The sequence below is a fragment of the Eretmochelys imbricata genome, chromosome 1 (assembly GCF_965152235.1).
Source record: "Eretmochelys imbricata isolate rEreImb1 chromosome 1, rEreImb1.hap1, whole genome shotgun sequence".
NCBI lineage: Eukaryota > Metazoa > Chordata > Testudines > Cheloniidae > Eretmochelys > Eretmochelys imbricata.
The window spans coordinates 224382941-224405130 of NC_135572.1; the positions used below are offsets into that span (position 1 = coordinate 224382941).

The following is a 22190-nucleotide window of genomic DNA, read 5'->3' on the forward strand; positions in this document are numbered from 1 at the left end:
ATGGTCTAGGCCCGAAACCCCAAGGCCGGGGTGAAAGTAACATTAAGCACTTACTGGTACGGGGGCCCAGAGCCAGGGCCCTGGAAGGGGCGGGGCCTTGGATGGGAGGGGCGAGGCTGGGGGTCAGCCTCCCCCAGCCAGCCCATCCACGCTCCCTGGCCTGTGCCACCTGGGTCTCCGATGGTGATTTAAATGTTGAATCGCTGAACCCTGGGGCAGTTGCCCCTTTTGCCCTCTTCCTGTCTGTGGCCTGGGGAGGTGGAGGGAAAGGGGCAATGAAGTTAAAGTGCTGCCATGGCTCGCAGTCCTTTAACGTCGGCTGCATACGGGCTGGTACTGGAAGCCACTTTTCACTAGTACGTCGTACTAGGCCACTTTCATCCCTGCCCCAAGGTCCATTAGTAGAAGAACTGTCAATATTTCAGATGCTTCCGAGTAATACTTCTATAAAGCTGATCTGAGTGACACAAACTGGTTTTAGTGAAATGTCCTTGTCTACAATTGGGCATGTCCTACACTGGGAATTGGTCTTGTAATGATCACCTCTGGCACAGGGGATTTCTTTCCTAATTTATAAAATAACCTGACTCGAATGTCTCCCAGTTCATATTTAATATGATATAGAATCTATCAGGGCGAGAAACAGCCCGGCGACAGTTTGTGCAGAACTTTTCCTTCCGGCTCCAGAGATGGGGGTTACCCAATGATCTGAGGCTGTGGTAAACCTGACATCCGGAGGGGGCTCATCACTCATATATGGTGATGTTTGTTGCTTTTGAGTTTTATTGGATGTTTTAGCTTCATACATTCACAGATAAAACCACTGATAATAACTAAAAAGGCAGATGGGTTTGCTATTGGTTCCTTCCCGCAGCTGATGCCAGTCTCTGAATCTATATATTTCCCTTCCACTGCTTTGTTGTCACTTGTCAGACACAGAGGAGCCCTGGCAGGTGCTTAGGTGCAGCCAGTGCAGTGTGAGGAGGGGACAGCAAGTCAGGCTGGCAATGAAGGGACATCTCTCCACTCCGGTGCTGTGGCTTCTTCTCCTCACAATTCAGGTCATAGCAGGTAAGTCTCCTTTGTGTTTCACCAGGGGAGCTGGGTTAACTGGAACTAGGGTGGTAACTTTTACAGTCCGCTTTTTACCATCCATGTCTGGCTTGTAGGTTGTGACTTTTCCTTTTGGGATTGGACCTTGCCACTGTTACCGAGGCTTTTGTTACCTTGAGATTGGACTAATGCAATGACCTCTGTGTGGGGCTGCACCTTAAAACCATTCAGAGAACGAACCTGGTGCAAATAGCAGCAACTCACGGAGCAGGGCATCTGGCTGGGAGCATGTTACAGCCATGCTGCAGGGTCTGCACTGGCTGCCCAGCTCTGGGTGGAGGTTAAGGTTTTGGTGATGATTTATAAATTCCTAAATGGCCTGGGACCGGCCTCCCTGAGGGATCACCTCTCTCCCTATGCTGTACGGCCAGAGCTGTGGTTAGCAGGGGTGCCCAAGCTGGTTCCCCCTTTTTTAAAGGAGAGGGGTGGCTGGCAGGGTGCTCTCTGTGAGAGCTCCCGGACGCTAGAACTTGCTCACCCTTTTGGCCAGAATAGCCCAAATTTGGTGACCTTTTAGGCACACTGCACAACACACTTGTTTGGAGGGTGGGGGTTGGGAAGGACCCAGGTTATGCATCACATAATGAGAAAGGGGTGGAAGGAGTTTCTGTAGGTGTCTGGCTCGCTGAGTTCCTATAGAAATGTCACTTTATGCTGCTGGAATTTGTATGTTATCCATGCCGTCCGGGTGCCTAGAGCCTTGGTTAGGCATCACTTTAGTGTTTTAAATCCCAATACATACATCATTATTTGGGATCCAACAGAAATGTCTGTTTGGTCCAGAATCCAACAGCTCCAAGGGCCATGTCCCGGCTCCTCACTCCCCCATTCACTCACTGAAGCCAGTAGAAGTTTTGCATGTGTGAGATGAGCACGATTATCCCAAATAAACCCAGAGCTGATTCCTGCCACAGAGGGAGTGAGGCACTAGGTACAGTGCACTGTGCAATGCCCGGTGCTCGTGAGGGTACTGGAAGCTCTGCCAGCAGGAAGATTTATGCTATGGGAGCCCTGCCTCCCTCCCTCCCCCAGGGTTTCTGCTGGAGCAGAGAAGCTTTGAATCCTAGTTGGAGACTAGAGAAGCCCGACCAGCACAAGCTGCATGGCAGAGGTGCTGCATCAGGGCCTCTCACGGCCACATTGGTTTCATTCCCTCAAGGCCGCCCCTGCCCAGTTCCAGAGCTGCTCTGATTCCTCCAGCACAGAGAGAGTTGAAGGCTCTTTGCCAAGCTGTGTCCCAGCTCCAGGTAGACGTAACACTATTGGGGGGCCTAGGCCATGTGTTACAACAGCATGAGCTGGCGCAACGCAGGGAGTGAATCTGGCCCAAAGATTCCAGAACTGATTAACAATAGGATTAAAATCGAATGTGGGACCCAGATATAATTTCAATAATACAGTGATTGGAACCTGTTGGGCTGGTATTAAGAGGATGAGAATGATCCAGGTGTTTGGCAGGGGAGCGAACTCCTCAGCAGTAGCTGGTTCATGGGAACCCGATGTGCTGTTGCACCAGCTTGAGAAACTGAAGTTGAAGCTGATAATGAGAAATTTCAGTCTAAATTATTGCATTCGAGAAAAACCTGCCCTAATGTATATTTCACAGACCACTCAGTAACTGTGTGGTGTTTAGGGACCTGAGACCCTGAAAATCCTGAGCAAACCAAACCATCTAGCAGGTTACTTGGGGTTTATATTTCAAATTCCCAAGAAGCTGAAATATAATTTGCTGGGGTCAGAGCCCATGACAGAGCTGTACGTGACCAGAAAGCAGAGAATTCTGTGGTGACTCCTGGGCAATCAGACTGGCATTGGAGGAGGTGGACAATTGTTGCTTTGTGAGGAATAAATTACGACATGAATGTGGGACTGTGTCATATAGTGATGCCAAGCACATGTTCAGCTCAGTGCATTTTTGTTGGATTTATGAGCAACTGTGCATCATCCCCTAGATATTTTTTTATTTTCTATGGGAAATCTGAGTTTGCTTTGCATGACACAAACACAGTGATGCAGGGGAGTATACAGGATAGGGGATATCACCATATAGCTATTTTCCCTTTTCCTCAGTGTCCCAATCCCCCTCCATTAGCCCTGAACAGAGGCTTGCGCAGTCTTTGCTGGAAAATCGTTGTGCAATGCACCCCATATTTGTCACAGTGATAGTATTATAATATGATTATGACATAATTATGATGGATTTTATCCAAGATAAGTCATGTGAGGTGTCATTGGAAAAGTTATCATTTGCTGAATATGCAAAAAGAAAAGGAGTACTTGTGGCACCTTAGAGACTAACCAATTTATTTGAGCATGAGCTTTCGTGAGCTACAGCTCACTTCATCAGATGCATACCGTGGAAACTGCAGCAGACTTTATATATACACAGAGAATATGAAACAATACCTCCTCCCACCCCACTGTCCCGCTGGTAATAGCTTATCTAAAGTAATCGTCAGGTTAGGCCATTTCCAGCACAAATCCAGGTTTTCTCACCCTCCACCCCCCCCCACAAATTCACTCTCCTGCTGGTGATAGCCCATCCAAAGTGACAACTCTTTACACAATGTGCATGATAATGAAGTTAGGCCATTCCCTGCACAAATCCAGGTTCTCTCACTCCCTCACCCCCCTCCAAAAACCCACCCCCATACACACACAGACTCACTCTCCTGCTGGTAATAGCTCGTCCAAACTGACCACTCTCCAAGTTTAAATCCAAGTTAAACCAGAACATCTGGGGGGGGGGGGAGTCGGAAAAAACAAGAGGAAATAGGCTACTATTTCCTCTTGTTTTTTCCTACCCCCCCCCCCCCAGATGTTCTGGTTTAACTTGGATTTAAACTTGGAGAGTGGTCAGTTTGGACGAGCTATTACCAGCAGGAGAGTGAGTCTGTGTGTGTATGGGGGTGGGTTTTTGGAGGGGGGTGAGGGAGTGAGAGAACCTGGATTTGTGCAGGAAATGGCCTAACTTCATTATCATGCACATTGTGTAAAGAGTTGTCACTCTGGATGGGCTATCACCAGCAGGAGAGTGAATTTGTGTGGGGGGCTGGAGGGTGAGAAAACCTGGATTTGTGCTGGAAATGGCCTAACCTGACGATTACTTTAGATAAGCTATTACCAGCAGGACAGTGGGGTGGGAGGAGGTATTGTTTCATATTCTCTGTGTATATATAAAGTCTGCTGCAGTTTCCACGGTATGCATCTGATGAAGTGAGCTGTAGCTCACGAAAGCTCATGCTCAAATAAATTGGTTAGTCTCTAAGGTGCCACAAGTACTCCTTTTCTTTTTGCGAATACAGACTAACACGGCTGTTACTCTGAAATTTGCTGAATATGATTATCCTTATTGCATGCATTTATTCTTTTTTGTATCTGAAGTTATGAATACTGACTAAGTATCTATACTTCAAATGTAGTTTCACCTGAGTAATGCCCACTAGACAAGATGCTTTTGGTCTAGATAGTGGGTGGGAAAGGGCCTATTCAGGTTAATGGCCATTCGGAAAAAACAATAGGCCTTAGGAGATGCTTATCCTCCAGCTGGTGAGCCTTCCTGAGAACACTCCAGACAGCCTGTAAGTAATGGCTGCTATGACTCTACAAAGACATGTGACCAGGCCACATGATGCTGGACTCCATCTTGGGATGTCAGTATTTTTCCATAAACTGGTCTGGGAACCAAGCTTTGAAACAAAGGGTTCGCACCATAAGCAAAAGCTATATAAGGCAGGGAGTGACATCATCTGGGGTCTTCACTCCCCACACAATAAGACTCCTGGAAACTCCTGAGGATGAAAGACTGAACTGCAGGAAGTGCTGGACCCAGGCTAAAGGGATTTCTAGCCTGTGTATGAAACACCTGGGGATTCCAAGCTGCAAAGCAAGTGTAGCTTGTGCCTTAAGAATCTGAAGCCTGTTTGTATCATCTCTTAGGGTAAAAATCTGCTAATTCATATCCAATCTATCTAGTATATTAAACTTAGGTTGTATTTTTGTTTATTTGCTAGGTAATCTGCTTTGATCTGTTTGCTATCACTTAAAATCACTTAAAATCTGATTATCTTTTGTAGTTAATAAATTTGTTTTTGTTTTAATCTAAACCAGTGAGCTTTGACTGGAGTGCTTGAGGAAAATCTCAGGTTGGGTACTCCAAGTGTGCATTGTTCTCTTCACATTGAGGAGAGGTGGACCAGGTGTTAAACCCATATTCTGGCCAGATTTGACTAGGACAGGATGGTTCCGCTCTGGGATCCTAGGCTGGGAAGCTGCTGGTTAGAGATCCTGTGTGTAACTGCAGCTGGGTGTGTCCCTACCTGTATGAAAGCTGGTGAAAGCGCAGGCTGGAGGGCTTTGCAGTTTGTCACCACAATACAGTGTGAGAGGGAGCCCAAGCTGGTGGGTCAGGGGGCTCAGTGATACCCTAGTTCCAGGTGGCACCCCGGGGGGAACCCGTCACAATAGTGATTCACCATCATTGATCTACCCCAAATATGTGGGCTCCAGGCTAACATAATACACTTATGTGGGCTCCAGGCAAACAAATGAGAAAATATCAGGGATGGACCAAAGTCACAGGTTTCACTCCCAGACCAGGATCTGAATTTACCCAACATTCAGAACGCTGGGTGGGGTCATTATTCCAAGTTGGGCCCAAGTGGTGCAAGCATATGATAGGTGCAGTATGTAAATGTAATTGTTATCCTGAAAGGTGCTAATGGCTGCCATCACAGGGTCTTGGATCAAAATCGAATCACAGACATCATGAAAGCTAATGGCTGGACCAAGCACACTCTATTAGGCTCAATAGACAGAACCATCAAAATCCTTTATGTAGTGTCAAAGTTTGACTCAGACTCACAATTTATCAGACCACTCTGTTTTATTAGCAAAGCTGCTCTGCTAATACATATAGAAGTGAGCCCCCCAAGTGGGGCTTGTGTCTTTTAATTTATACCGTATTTTGGAGAACAAGTTACAGAGAAGTTACAGAAAAAAGAAGAAAAAGATTTTAGTCACCACCCTTCGAGATCCCTGAGACCAGTCACGTATCTTCAATTACCTGCCACCCTTAACAATCTCCTTTAACAGCTTCCAGTTAACTTAACTAATTGCCCTTCACACCTTCCATTCTGATGCCTGCTTCTTAGACGTGCTGGCTCTATCTTAATTGCTTCTCCATTCAAAAGCTAACTGTCCCTACGTGTGCTCCCTCAGATACTTTGTAACATATTTTGGCATGCCCTCTCGTATACAATGTATCCAGCATGTCCCCTTATACAATGTTATACTTCCACAGTAGTAAAAACATCTCCAGACAGTGGGGGCTATTGCCCAAGGCACTGGCCACATGGTCAGGGCAGAGCTAGCCAGGGGTTTCCCTTGTTGCCAATGCAGGGGCCAGGATATTGGAGTTGGACTATGTCTGTTGGAGGGAGAAGCCAGTAGAAGGACTTGTGACCGCGATCCTAGAAGGGAGCAAAGAACCAAAGCCTGTTGGAGCTTGCCGGAGGTGCAGGCTGGGGATTTCTGAGCATTGAAACTGCTGGCTGTTGTTAGGTTCAACTCTATTCAGGGAAACAGAACTCTGTGTGCACTTAGCCTTGGGTCCTACCACGAGTGAACGTCACTGAGATAACTCGATTGAAAAAAAAAAAACATCCTTTTTTCCTAGTGCAGACCAGGCCCAAGGGGTTTCCTTTGGGACTGGACTGAACAGAGCAGCACCTAATAACCTTCCCTATGGATTGCAGCAAATGACTGTTTTGTATTTACTTGGCATTGAAGGAGCAGCATGGTCTGGCCACGTACTGGTGTGAACTGCACTGTTCTCTGAGCTCCATGGAGGCTCCTTAAACATGGTGTCCTCAGCTCAGCCATCCACAGCTGCAACCAGCCTGTTCCAGGGCTCTCAGTGGAACTCTGCATGTAGCCGTAGCTCCTAGGTGTAGCAATGATGCCTGGACTTGCTCCCAGTCTCAGGGACAGTCCTGGGTCTTCACACCCTGTCCTGGGGGCCAGTTCTTCCGGGCAATACCTGAGGACCGTGTGGCACGCAGTGGCCCATTCTCACAGTCCTTGTGAACTGCCTCTCTCCCAGCAGCCAGCTTTGCCTCTCCACAACCCCCAGAAATGCAAACAGCTGTAGAGACAACTGGGGGCATGGGGTGGAACTCAGAGCAACTGGGAGGAAAGCAGCTTGCAGGGAGTGGGGGCAGAGTCTGCTCCTCATCTGGGGAAGGAGCAGCCTGTACATGCAGGGCAAAGAGGCCAGGTAGAAAGGGGAGAAAAGGAGGGGGAAGAGCCCAGGGAAGGAGGGTGGGAAGAGACCAGTGGAATAGAGAAATGTGTGGGGCAGGTCGGGAGAGGAAGCTCTGGTAGGGAGCACAAGGCTCCCAGAACAAGCTTCACAAAACAAAAATTGCGAGGTTAAAAAAACCATCCAGTCTCATTTTTCCATCCGTCTTTGGACTTTAGAACCCCCCCTCTACTCCTCTGACAGCGTGGGGTAAGAATCACAGGCTGAAAAGCCTTCCTTCACTCCTGAGACGGGGAGCTGCCGTCCATTGCCCAGCACTGCCTTCTCTCTCCCTCTTGGTTCAGTTCCTCTGACAGACGAAGGGCTGGCTGGGAAATAGCTTGACAGCCACTGAGCTAATTCATACAGCATGGTTCACATTCGCACACAGAACTTCTGTTACTTCTCAGGGGTGGGTTACAGACAGAGATACTGGAGACCTTCACACTGACATCAACCACTCACATCAGCTATAATGTCACCGTAACACGATGGGATTAGTTTGGCCTTTTGCAAATAGCAACACTTCTCTGAATCCCCCACACCCCACCCCACCCCTATAACTTCTCTGTCTGAGGCTGTTAAGCACTCTCCCCACTATAGAGGCCATCCTCTTCCCTTGCCTCCCTCCAGCCTCCTCTTCCAGACCCCCTCCTCCCCTCTCCACCCTCCCTTCTGCCCCCTATTACAGTCCACATTCTTCACCCCACTACTCCCTCATATCCCTCTGCTCCAGACCCCCACCTCCCTGCCCCTCCACTCCCCTCACCTCCCTCCTTCCTGCCTTTTTATCCAGACCCCTCCGCACCCTCCCCAGTTCTCCCTCCAACCTCACTCTAGACCCCCTCCTCTCCCTTCCTCCTCACCCAACTTTCCAGACCCCCTCCCTTCCCCTGGTCCCCTGCTCCAGACCCCCCACCCTACACTTTCCACTCCTCCTTTCTGCTGACATAGCACCTGCACCCCATTGCCTTGCAACCCCCGAATCTGCCTCCAGCCCCCAAGTGCCCTGCTCCCCTCACTCTTCCCCTCCTCCTTGCACAGGGTCTCTACTGCTCATCACAGTCCCTGGGTCCTGTCCAGTCCCCTGAGCCATTCAGGGGAAGCCACGTACCCTGTGGGCTAAAGTCTCACTGAAAACAGTGGTAGGTGGCAGCCAGCTTTACTCAGGGTGGCCTCACTCCCACATGCTGACAGACTGTAGGGAGATGGTGGCATCTCGCTGGCTTCAGCCCCATGACAGTGACAGGAGATGGCGCCATTTGGAATAAGGGAAACTCGGTGAGTTGGCGACTTTTATCATGTTCTCACGAGACAGGTAAAAACACCCCAAATCGCCAGAGTGGGGATAAAATGGCGAGATCTGCAGCAGTGACATCCCTGAGTGGGAGGCCCTGAGACAGGATCAGTGGAGCCATGAGGCAGCTCTGGCCATGTCCCATTCTCATGGCTCTGGGTGCGGATCCCCTGCTACCGGGCGTGGACTCTGCTGTGTAAACACTGGGGAGGGGGCTCTCTGCTTGCTCTGACCCTGCTCTGTGTCTCTCTTTGAAGGTGCTGATGAGCTGAGGCTGGCGGATGGAGGCAGCCCCTGTGCCGGGAGAGTGGAGGTTAAACACCAGGATCAGTGGGGGACGGTGTGTGATTTTGACTGGGCCATGGAAGATGCTGAGGTGGTTTGTAAGCAGCTGGGATGTGGAGCTGCTGTCAGTGCCCCGAGCTGGGCTCATTTTGGAGAAGGATCTGGACCAACTTGGCTGTATGAAGTTGATTGTGGTGGTGACGAGTCAGCTCTCTGGGACTGCAGTCATGGAGGATGGGGTGTAACCACCTGCTCTCATTCTCTTGATACTGGAGTGATCTGCTCAGGTAAGAACTCTGCCAACTTGCCCCTGTAGGAAACTCCCCATGAGGGAGAAGGGACTGAACACAGTGAGTGACATTCCTGGTGACTCAGAACAGGACTGTGCCCTGCACTGGGGTCAGGGTGGAACTGACCAGTCTCTCCCTGAGCTCCCCTGGGCAGACTGGGGATGAGCAGGCTGCGCCATCCTCTGTGCCACTAGCAGGGGCCCCAATACAGAAAAGATGTGGACAAATTGGAGAGAGTCCAGTGGAGGGCAAGGAAAATTATCAGATGGCTGGGGTACATGATTTATGAGGAGTGGCTGAGGGAACTGATCTTGCTTAGTCTGCAGAAGAGACGAGTGAGGGGGGATTTGATAGCAGCCTTCAACTTCCTGAAAGGGGGTTCCAAAGAGGATGGAGCTGGGCTGTTCTCAGTAGTGGCAGATGACAGAACAAGGAGCAATGGTCTCAAGTTGCAGTGGGGGAGGTCTAGGTTGGATATTAGGAAACACTAGTTCACTAGGAGGGTGGTGAAGCACTGGAATGGGTTGCCTAAGGAGGTGGTGGAATCTCCTTCCTTAGAGGTTTTTAAGGCCCGTCTTGACAAAGCCCTGGCTGGGATGATTTAGTGGGTGTTGGTCCTGCTTTGAGCAGGGGGTTGGACGAGATGGCCTCCTGAGATCTCTTTCAACCCCAATCTTCTATGATTAAAAACTATTTATCTCATAAATACAGTATTCTTGCCCTGAACTTAGAGACATTTTCACTTAACGAAAAAATTCCTCAGCACTTTAAATTTCATGCATGAATGCTCAGTGTGTGTTGTTCATTTTAAGTCTTTATCACATGTTGGCACCTGTCACGGAGTGTGGGGAGGTCAGCGTCCTGCACCCCACTCTTCGTGCGATTCACCGTGACTCTCAGCCAGCCAGAAAAATGGAAGGTTTATTAGACAACAGGAACACAGTCCCAAGCAGAGCTCGTGGGTACAACCAGGACCCCTCAGTCAGGTCCCTCTGGGGAGCAGGGAGCTTAGACCCCAATCCTGGGGTTCCCTCCATTTCCCCAGCCAGCTTCAAACTGAAACTCCACTGCAGCCATCTCCTTCCAGCCTCCCCCGTCTCCTCCTCCAGCCTTTGTCCGTTTTCTGGGCAGAAGGTGTCGCCTGTCCCCATCCCCCTCCCGGCTCAGGTTACAGGCTCAGGTATCTTCCCTCAAGTAAAGTCACCCCCTGCTATCCCATCCCCCATGCAGAAAGTCCCAGTAAAACTGAACGACATTCCCAGATCAGTCCGCCCCGCTCCCTACAGCTACAGCGTCACAGCACCACACCTGGGCCTTGGCAGGTGTCATAGATTTACAGGATCTGTGCTATGCCCCAGCTTTTAAACAGTCCCTTGGAGGAATGCCTTCAGTGTGCCAGACCCCCAAGGGCCACTCTCTTTCTTAAGGTGGGTCATGTGGCCTCAATCCCTCTGTGGCAGGGCAGGGGCATAAACCCCTTGGATGCCCTGATAAAGGGGTGACTCCTCCCCTGCTTCCCAGCAGGGCAGTCGGGTGCAGGGGCCCAGACACTCAGCAAGGAACTCAGCTGCAGACCCTAAAGAGGGCAGGCTCAGGGGAATCAGCTGAGCCAAGTGGAGCCAGCTGGGCTGGTGACTGGGAGGAGATATAAGCCCAGAGAAAGGCTCAGTGGGAGGCTATCCAGGGGAGCAGACAGAGGGACTGCAGCTCTGTCTCTACCAACTACAAAAAGCCTCGGGGGCCAGAAGACTCAGGGAAGGGTCAGTGTGGGGATCGGTGTTGGGGGAATTGGGGCTGCACTAAGCATTGTAAATGAAAAGATACCGGTGAAACAACTGAAAGAGGTATTGGGACCCCTTCTTTGACCAGCCTAAGCACAAGAGCACAGGGATGCGAGGCCAGGAACTTGTGCAGACCCTGTGACCGCCTCCAAGACTGAGCCTCTGTGCTCCAGCACTCCTGTTTCACACTGTGAGCTCTGCCCAGTGAGTCCATCTGAGATAGACCCCTGCCCAGAGACTTTTACATTCATCAGGGACCAGTGTACCTCAGCAAGTATCTGTAGTGACTACAGGGAGCCTTTTCAAAACACAGCAGGATTTATTAGTCAACTGGAACACAGCATCAGGAAGTCCTATGGTTAGGGTTACCATACATCTGTTTTTTCCCACACATGACCACTTTTTCTAGTCTGCCAACATCTGTCCAGGTGGATTTTCCAATTAAGAGAAAATGTCCAGGATTTTTCCAGATGTTGCAACTCAGAAAGAGCCATCCCCACACCCTGATTGGTCCCTCCCTTGGGCATCTGCACCTGCTGGATCCTGCCAGCCCCGGCCCAGCCTGGCCCACCAGGTAAGCGGAGCCACCAAGCACCTCTCAGCCTGGCCACCTGCCCCACCACAGGACCTCAGAACCTGACCAGGAGCGGTGAGAGAGTCAGGCCCCAGCTCCCAGCCCAGGGAAGGGGGAGAAGCCCACAGGGAGACCTTGAGTGATGGGCTGGCTCTGCGTCCCAGGCATGCACCAGCTGGCCTGCCGCCATGACAGGAAGAGCGACACTGACCTCCACCTCAAGAGTGAGGCTTCAGGTACCCCCTCCAGCACTCCCCAAATACTCCCTCCTAGTGCACACACACACCCCTCCAGCACTCCCCAAATACTCCCTCCCAGTGCACACACACACCCCTCTAGCATCCTCCAAACATCTCCAGCAACCCCGACCTGTAACCCCACTCCAGTGCCCCTCCCCCACTGTATACTCTATTTGGAAACTTGAAATAGGGTAACACTACCATGGATTAGCACAGAGAAGAAGCAAAGGTTAAGATATAGTCCATACTCGCCAAGTCCGGGCTTGTGTGAACCATGCTGCTGTGGACCCATCTTGGTTTCCACTTTTTCTCTGTCTCTTTGTCTCTCAGTCCCAGGTGAGCTCTCATGTCTCCCCAAAGGCCAGCTCTTACCCGAGACTCCTGTCACTGCTCAGTCCATGGTCCTCCTCCTGCCGATTATGGCCAATTATCCATATTGCACCAAAGCAAACACATCACAATTCCCATAGTCTACATGCCAAGCAGCAATCTTGTACCTACAAGGCAGTACCAGGAGGGGAGCATGAAAATGGACATGCCCCAGGTGAGAACAGCAGAGAGGCCAGCACAGAGCAGATTGAGTACGGTCCCTGTACACCAGCTTTGCACGTACAACAGCCACTTACACCGAATTTGCCCAGGCTTGCACTGGAGAATATGCACAATATAGATTTTGCTGACCACGCCCTTTTTTGCGGAGCCACTGTCCAAATTCTCTTTTGGAGCGTGCCTCTTGTCTCACCGAGCCAGCGGGTCTAGTTGCAGCTACAGCGACTTCACTCAGCCACCAATCACCTCAGAGGTGGCAAATGGGTGCAGGGCACTCGTGGTGATGGTAAAGGCCCACTTCACACCAATGCAGCTGCCCACACATAGCTCTATGGAGACCTGAGCCCCCTGCGTGCACGTAGCCCTGCAGTCACTACTAGAGTGAAACTTTTCTCACACTGGTGAGCTATTTATCGTCACTGGAGCTCTACGAGTCCCGCCCAAGACAGGAGGCCTTTGTTCATTCATTGCAGTGAAGGCCAGACTCTCCTTACTGCCTCTGGACAGACAGCTGCGCATGTCAGAGGCTGTGGAGTTAAGTTTAAATTCGCTGACAAAAAACTTAATTAACACAGAGTTCATGTTGCCTGGAGGTATCTCGTGCCCTTCTAGGATATCGAGTTGGGAAAACTCAGACCCCTGAAAACCAGGCAATAGAGAGTTATGGTAAATGCCACGTCAGCCTTAACTCTGCCCCCTGGAGCTGGCACTAGCCACTGGCACTGGGAATTATTTGCCTGTGCTCCAGCTGCAGTCACTGTGTAACGTGTAGCTGTACTGAATGGTGGAGGCATGAGTGGGAGCACTTTGGCAGAGCTGTGACTGTGATGTGAGGAGGTCTGGGTCTAAGCCACCCTGTGATCAAAGGGAAGAGGTGCCTGTGTACCCTGGGGGATCCCACATACCTCATTTCAGAGCTGTGTTCTGCAGGGTGTGTCAGTGGTGGAGCACAGGCATCTTCTTGCCGTGGGGATTGCAGCAGTGAGGTGAGAGATGGAAGCAGTCTGTGTGTTTAACGATGGGTAGGTGAAAGGACAGTGTTCGCTGGAACCCTGTGAGTACGGTTGAAGGGGTTGTGAGGGGGCAAAGGGGCTGTAAAATGTAACAAGTGTGGGGTTGTTTCTGACTGGGAAATAGAGTCAGTGTTTGGAGGGCACTGGCCACTGAGGACCCCGCTCTGTGACTGTTAAATGTTTCCATTTTCTTGTTTGCAGATGCTCCCGTCCCAGGCCTTTCCTTTCCCTTGCAATGGCTCCCATTTTACAGTTTGTTTTCTGAATGTGGGTTAGTGTCATGGAGGGTCTCAGCCCAGCTGTGGGACCCATGGCTGGGGTGGAGGCTTAGGTGGGAGGAATCTCTGATCCTGCCAGGAGTTAGCCTGCTCTGCGGGATGGAAGGTTTTGTGTTGATGCCGTCGTTCGTCAGGGCAGTAGTGATGCTGGTGCTGTCTGCCCCACGGGGCCCTGGGACTGGGGCTGCCAGTTGCCACTATTGGGGGAAAATATTTGGGAAACTTACTCATGGTCATAGAAACATTTAATGAAAATCATTGAATTAGTGAATTTTCCTGTTGGCAAATAATGTTTATAACCGTTAACTTCTTTTCAAAAAATTGTATATGAATTTACATTGGGAATGCCAAAGAGGCTGATGGGAGTTCAGTGACACTTTTAGTGAGACTAGGGATCCTAAGTGCACAAGGTCCACGTTTTAAAAGATATTTAGGTTTCTATAAATGCAGATAGGTGCTCAGTGGGATTTTCAAATGTGCCTGGTGCCGAACTCCCAGGAGATTTGGAAAGTCCCAGTAGATGCCTGTCTGCACTCCTAGGGCCTGAATGTCCTTTAAAATCTGGCCCTGAGTCACTTTTAAAAATGACACGTAGGCTCCTAGGTCACTGAGGCACGTCTGAAATGTTTCCCCTTAGACTAAAATCCCGACCCAGGCACCCAGCCAGAGTAGCTTAGAAGATGCACAGGGGGCAGGATGTTTATGGGGTCCCTTTCCCACCCTTATAGGATGACCTGGCAATGGATTGATCGTCCCAGCTCTCTGATACCCTGTAGACCTGGTGTATCATAGAGGTATCAGCCAAAAGCATATCTCAGCCTTACAGAGCACAAAAAATACCATATTATGGAGGAATTTCCTGTGACTCCATAGTTAATGTAACAACTATGGGCCCATTATAAGTTTTATTTTTAACTCTTCACTTTTAACAGTTAGTAGGAGTAATAAATTCCAATGCAAAAGGCACAAGGAAGAGTAGAATATTTTCCTTTTGAATTTCAAATGTTTTAACATCTTCCCCTGGCAATGGGAACTAAAGGTAAGTGTTTAATCTTAACCCTCTCTGGATTGTGAGCGGTTCTATGCAAAATCTCACCATCCTTTTAACATGGGGGACGCGAGGGCAGGGGGGCGCAATATGCATTTCCTAGCATTGTTAAAAAATAAAGATGATGGGCAGGACTTCATAAAAATGAGTTTCATTGCCAATACTTTGAAATTTGGCAGAAAACAGACTGGCCCTTGCAGATGTAAATTCTCTAGCAACAACAGAAACAGCCTAGACTCCACTAGTTGGGCATTCACGGTGCCATTTGTGTTGAGTTCCCTTCATCAATAGCACTGCAGTTCCCATGCAACAGTCTGTGTACAGTATCCTCTGTGTTTTTGGCCCTCTCGTCAGGACCTGAGGGGAAGAAAGATTTCTCTTCCCTAAGGCCTTTCTGAGACTGGGCTTAGCTCGCTCTGTTCCTCTCTCTTTCCCTACCAGGGGCATCCTTCCTGTGCTTCTTTATCAGATGTGGGCTGATGGGCTACTTGGCTCTTTATCCACCCAGCCTGCGAACCTTCTTATCTAATTACCTCAGTCAGCTTTCTTTGGGGGACTAACTGACATCTAAAAGATCAGTGTCACACTGTCTGGAGGGGTCATGACTGTGAGTTCCTACCTCAGGAGAGATTGTCAGAAAACAGGGTAGACACTGCAAACTGGTGGTGTGTTCTATCTTTAGATTTCATGAGGTCAGTAACAAATGTGAACTCCTGGATTCATAGGCACTGACTCCATGGAAAAAATTAACAGGACTTAGCACCCACCAGAAGCCAAGCTCCCCCAGCTCCTCCTGCCTGCCGGCGGCTCTGCCAATCAACTCCTCCGCCTCCCTCCCTGTGCCTCCCACCCACCACGATCAGTTATTCAGCAGCATGCAGGAGGTGCTGAGTGGGAGGGGGAGGAGCAGGCATGAGGCGTGCTCAGATGGGGGAGGGGTAGAAAGAGGCGGGGTGGAGGGCATTGGGGAAGGGGTGGAGTGGGGGCAGGTCGGGGGCAGAGCGGGAGTTGAGCACGCCCTGGGGCAATTGGAAGATAACTATAACAGTCTTATCATGGAGTCACAGACCCTTAGACCAGTAGTGGGCAACCTGCACCCTGCAGGCCGCACACCACTGCCTTAGACTCCCCAGAAAAGCTGGACTATGTGATCAAATGGTTACTTACACCAAAAATCACACCCCATTCCCTTTGCTCCCAAGAGACCAGTCACTTACCCTAGATCAATTGGTATCCTGGATCTTACACCAAAGACAACTCTGGTAGCCAATTGTATAGTAAACGAACTAAAGATTTATTAGCTAAGAAAAGGAAATGAGAATTGAGAGGTTAGAGCAGTAAAATATATGTACAAGTGAGTCACAGTCTATAATTCAAAATGGTACCAGAGATGTAGTCATCTGCCAGTTTCCCAAAAGTCTCTCAGGGCTACCCAGAAGAACTCTGGGGATCTCCATCTTTTTGTTCACTTATTCCAACCTATTAGAATCCAGACACTCCAGAGATGAAGGATCTTTTCGTGAAACTGTACGTATAGCTTCTTCTCGCAGAAAACAAGCTGACAGAGTAACTACCCAGGTGGACTCTTCCTTTGATGACAGAGATTGAGGAATGCATTTAGAGTGTTTGCCTCCGATCATCACACACAATGACCACTTGCTTTGAAATTAGCACTTTTCTGTGAAAATTCTTCATTTGCATTCCACAAGGCTTCTTTCTTGTTTGATGGGTTATTTAGTTACAGGGCTGTACACAGTGTAAATGTTTGCTATTGCATTATAACGAGATACAGATAAGTGAGAACAATGCAAATAACATCCTGTTAGCTTTCTTGAAAATTAAACACTCTTATACATTTACACATTTAATAATCACTTTCATCAATACTAATACACACGTGAATGGGCCAGGCTGTGCATTTGTAAGTTTTCAGTGAGACCTGGGGCTTTGGCATGAGCTGGCACCTGGTCTGTGAGCATCACAATCAGAGTGCAGGCTCATCTGTTGGCTCCCGGCACTCTGTCCCAGGGAGACTGTCTTCCCCTACTGGGCCCAGGCAGTGCAGAAGGGAAACCACCTGAACTGGATGTAGAAGGGACAAGAATCAGACCAGGATGAGAGGAGGAGGGTAGATTGGGACAAGGAGCCTTTGGGGTGGCCGGGGGACAGACGGACATTCTGAGACTAGATACTGGTGAGAAGCAAGAAACTGGGACTGGGAGAGAAAGGGGGAGATGGGAACTGGCTGGGCAAGGGGACGGGGACTGGGACTGGGAGGAGGGAGGGGGAGGAGACTATTATGGGCTCGGCAGGGTAAACAGAACAAGAGTCGGGGGACAGAGACTGACTTGCTGAGCAAGGAGATTGGGAGCTGGGGGAGACTGGGACTGAGTGGAGAAGGAGTCTGGGACTGGGAACCAGCGGGAAGGAACTGGGAGTGGGCATCTCAGCTGGAGCTGCACATTTGCAGTTGGAATAAACTTCGGGTTTGTTACAGGTCGTGTGAAGGGCTGGGCTGCCTAGTGGTTGGTGCCCCTGACCTCCAGCCCCTTGTTTTCAAGGTCAGTTTGTCTCAGTCTTTTAGGCAGTGGGGCAGGAAAACCCAGGCCCTCCCTCTCCACTGGGTCCCAGCCTAGGGTCCTGCATGCATCTACCCCTGAATAGGGGAGACCTCCCAGCAGCAGCGAGTCAAAATCCCCTTCCCAGGGCTACTTCCTACCACTGTACCTTTTGTTTGGGGCATGGCCCCTCTAGTCCAGTTTGCTGGGTGACTTGCATCCTATAGCGTCCTCTCGTGGATGTTTGGTGGCACCGTGCTGCAGTCCCAAAGTTTTTTCAGATGGGGCAGCCACAAGTTTGGTGAGACTGAACCCCACAATGTCTCTGGGCTTCAGGGACCCAGTTACCTCAGTTGCCAGAGGCTCCTAGCTCTCCTCCACAATCTCCCTTGGCTGGGGAGACAGTGATTACTCCCTGGTGGCTGCCTCCGCTGGTAGGCTAGTGACCCTTACCCCTCAGGTAGGGAGGCGGATAGCTCCTGCCTCTTCGCCACTCAGCCCTCAACTGAGCCAGGCTCTCACCTTTTCTCCACCCAGGCCTGGCATTGGCTGCAGGTACAGCGGGGTGGGGCTAGCTGGACCCAAAGGCTCCCTTTAACCCCTGCCATGCTGGCAGGGTAGTTCCACATGCCTGTGCTGAAGGTTGGAGAGGAGGGTGAGTCTTTCCATGGTCCTTATAGCTATGGCCATTCTTGTCACTAATCCCTGTCTTCCCTGGGTATAGGTGCAGGGCCAGCTCATAGACCAAACCCAGGGTTACTTCGTCAGGCAGTCAGCTATTGACTGTAATGTGAGTTTGCTTTGTACAGACTGAGTAGAAACAGAATAAAGGACTCAGGATTGGGCCGATTAAGGATTGTTCCAGAAATAACCAGTCAGCCATCTACAAACTGCCCTGTGCACTAGATATCACTGAGAACAAACACATGTGGTAAGCGTGATTCTGCACCAAGCGATTTTTGAGAGATGCTGTCCTGACTGAATACTCAAAAACTTTCCAAAAAGTGACAGTCGTCGTCTTATATGTAGCGTTGCTGTAGCCGTGTTAGTCCCAGGATATTAGAGAGACAAGGTGGGTGAGGTAATATCTTTTATTGGACCCACTTCTGTTGGAGAGAGAGAAATGTTTGATCTGACAGAGAAGAGCTGTGTGTAAGCTGAGAAGCTTGTCTCTTTCACCAACAGGAGTGGGCCCAATAAAAGATATTACTTTAGCCACCTTGTCTCTCTCAACCCCTTCTCGTCCAGCTTTCACTTCTCATTTCTGGTTGGATTCATACCAAACGTCGCCAAAACATTCTCCTCTGGCAAGGTCCCTGCCTCCATCAGTGCACGGGCTGGATGGTGCCTAGGGAGTGAATCAGGGATGCACAGTGACAGAGGCTGTAGTATGGAAGCCCACAGCTTCCTTTGTTGCAGCAGCGGCATCGCCATCATTGGCGATCCCTCCATTCGAGGATGATGTCTGACACAGATTTACATCTGGGCCCTGCAACGACTCAGGGGTCCGATCCTGGAACCATAGATCTGCCCACAGTAGGTACAGACATTTGCTGACGGGTCAGCTGCCTGCTGTGACAAAGTTCTTTTTCTTGCTTTCATTCTCTCTCTCTTTTCAACTTCAGGGGCAATGCACTTCTCGAAGCGGGCCACTGCCTGGTGGAGAATGAAGCATCATTGCGATCAGTTGGTTGCTTGCTCCTCCCAGCTTGTGATGTCCACATGAGTTTTCCTGAGATACGCTTTCAGTGCATCTTTGTAGGGTTTCCTCTGACTACCACGGGATCTCTGACCATGGGTGAGCAGAGGGCTTGTTTTGGGAGGTGAGAGTCTGGCATCCGCACACAATGTCCAGCCCAGCGGAGTTGGTGAGTGAGGATCATTGCTTCAGTGCTGGTGACATTACCTTCAATGAGGATGCTGGTGTTAGTCCAGCGATCTTTCCACTTGATGCAAAGGATCTTCTGGAGGCATTGGTAGTGGTACCACTCCAGACTCTTGAGGTGCTTTCGATAAGTCACCCAGGTTTTGAATCTATAAAGGAGTGTAGGAATAACAATTGTCTTATAGACCTGTATCTTGGTGGCCTTCTGTAGGTTATGGTCTGTGAAAACGCACCAGAACAGTTTCCCAAAGGAAGCACTTGTGCAATGGATCCTGTGCTGGATCTCACTGTCAGTTTTTGAATTTTGAGAAAGTTGGCTACCGAGGTAATAGAGGTCTTCAACTCTCTCCAAAGTCTGTCCGTCGATGGTGACTTGTGGTTGGTCATTTGCAAGGCCTGAAGACAACTGATGGGGAACTTTAGTTTTCTTGATAGTGAGTAAGAGTCATAGGCTTCGGTAAGTGTGTGCAAAAAAATCCAATGTGGACTGAAGGTCATTCTCAGTGTGCATGATGATGACACAGTCATCAGCGTACTGAAGATGAGCAATGGATGTCCTGAGGACTTTAGACTTTGAGCGGAAACATCAAAGATTAATAAGCCACCCATCCATTCTGTATTGAATGCCAACTCTAGTGGGGAGGCGGTCTTTAACAAGGACCAGAATGACTGCTAAATACATGGAGAACAGGGTTGTGGCAATAACACATCCTTGCTGAACCCCAGTTTTGATGCTGAAAGGATCCATCTCCAGGCCATTACAGAGAACGGTGGCAGTCATCTCATCATGAAGAAGCCTTCGGCCCTTAATAAATTTTGGAGGGCAGCCAAATCTGGCCAGCACCTTCCACAGCGCTTCGCAATTGACAGAGTTGAAGGCCTTTGTCAAATTGATTAAGGCCATGTACAGTTCCCCGTATGTAAAATGGAGATAACAACACTTCCCTGCCTCCCGGGGTGTTGTAAAGAGAAATTCTTTAATGTTTGTTTCAGAATAACAGTCGTGTTAGTCTGTATTCGCAAAAAGAAAATGAGTACTTGCGGCACCTTAGACTAACCAATTTATTTGAGCATAAGCTTTCGTGAGCTACAGCTGTAGCTCACGAAAGCTTATGCTCAAATAAATTGGTTAGTCTCTAAGGTGCCACAAGTACTCGTTTTCTTTTTAATGTTGGTGAAGCACTCAGCTACTATAGAAATGAGCGCCATAGAAAAGCCCATGAGGAAATGAACAATTCTGTTTCAGGAGTTCAGTTTGGATGACATGCAGTACATAAGGGCTGGGTCCACACATTGAACAATGAGTATAAAAAGAACTATTGACCATCCATCCATCCATTCAGTCAGCACCATGTGTCCTGTGCACTGAATGAGGCAGGGGTCCTGTGGAAAAAATAGCATTTGATCGTGTGATTAAAGACTGTATCACAATGCAAATACAAAAGGGACTAATTAAGGTTACAGAGGACAGCACGAGTCTGGCATTCTGAATGTTTGAGTGCTTGACTTCCTTTTAGATACATAGCTTTATAGATTTTAAGGGCAGAAGGAAGCATCATACCGTTCTTGTAAAGTGCTGGAAATGGCCCACCTTGATTATTACTACAAAAGGTTTCCCTCCCCCTGCTCTCCTGCTGGTGATAGCTCACCTTTCCTGATCACTCTTGTTACAGTCTATATGGTTATACCCATTGTTTCATGTTCTCTGTGTATATAAAATCTCCCCACTATATTTTCCACTGTATGCATCCGATGAAGTGAGCTGTAGCTCACGAAAGCTTATGCTCTAATAAATTTGTTAGTCTCCATGATGCCACAAGTACCCCTTTTCTTTTTATTAGAAAGCTTGTAATCTACTAAGTGTGTTCATCCTATTGGTTTGCATGTATTATTTCTATATCTGGAGTTAGGAGAATAAGATATAAACTTCTATCACTGATGTAAACATATTAAGTGGTGGTCATTAAGGGTGCTCCAGAAACAGTCAGTTGTAAATGGCCTTAGTTACTTGAAACCTTCCTCTGTAAGTGTGGGCCAGCCCATGGGGCATGGAAACTAGGGGTCTTACAGTGACATGTGACCATGTCACCTGATAATGAAATCCATCTTAAATCTGGTACTTTTCCATTTAGAAGCAGGGGTGGGGATCCAAATAGGCAAAAGATTCCCGCCTTTTGCCAAAGCTATAAAAGGGGGTGAAGCAGGAAAAAGAAGGTGGCCAGTCATGAGAAAACCCCTGCTTACCACCTGAGATGTCTACTGGCTCTAACAAGGACTGTACAAGGGGAAAGAATTGGGCCCAGACTAGGAAGGAGTCTAGTCTGTGAAAGAAGCTTATTGGAACATCTTTGAGGGTGAGATATTACCTGTAATCAGTTTCTTAATGTATTAGGCTTAGACTTGTGTGTTTTGTTTTGCTTTGCTTTGCTTTGTGACCTACTTTGTTCTGGCTGTTATTACTGCCCCAGACTGGGGACCCCAGAGCTTTGAGACTCCCAGGCCAGCTGGCTATTGGGACACCAGCTGGCCCATGGGAGAGCTCTGTATTGTTATGGTTTGGATGATGGAGTAGAGAATAAACTCATAAAATGTGTGAATGAGACAAACCTGGGAGGGGTCACAAGCTCTTTGGTGAGAGTATTAGAATTCATAATGACCTTGATACATTGCAGAATTGGTTTGAAATCAGTAAATTAAAATTCAGTAAAGACAAGTACAAAGTACTAGACTTAGGAAGGAACAATCAAATGCAAAAAATCCAAAATGGGGAATAACTGCCTAGGCAGCAGTACTGCAGAAAATGTTCTGGGATTATGTTGGATCACAGACTGAAATGGGTGATGCTGTTTTGAAAACAGGAAATGTCATTCTGGATTTTATTAACAGAATTGTCATGTGTAAGACAGACGTGTAAGACTCAGCACTCGTGAGGCCTCAGCTGGAGCAGTGTGTCCAGTGTTGGGCTCTCTTTCTACGATC

General features: G+C 49.0%; 1 protein-coding gene across 1 annotated transcript in view; it reads left to right on the plus strand.

Annotated features, from left to right (window-relative positions):
- Nucleotides 1-1007: 1007 nt before the first annotated feature.
- LOC144268943 (antigen WC1.1-like) overlaps nt 1008-22190 on the plus strand; it is a 46526-nt gene continuing 25343 nt past the window's right edge. The window contains exons 1-2 of the mRNA XM_077824309.1: nt 1008-1071; nt 8969-9287. Of these exons, the coding sequence (XP_077680435.1) occupies nt 1008-1071; nt 8969-9287 (383 nt within the window). The remainder of the gene's footprint in view (nt 1072-8968; nt 9288-22190) is intronic.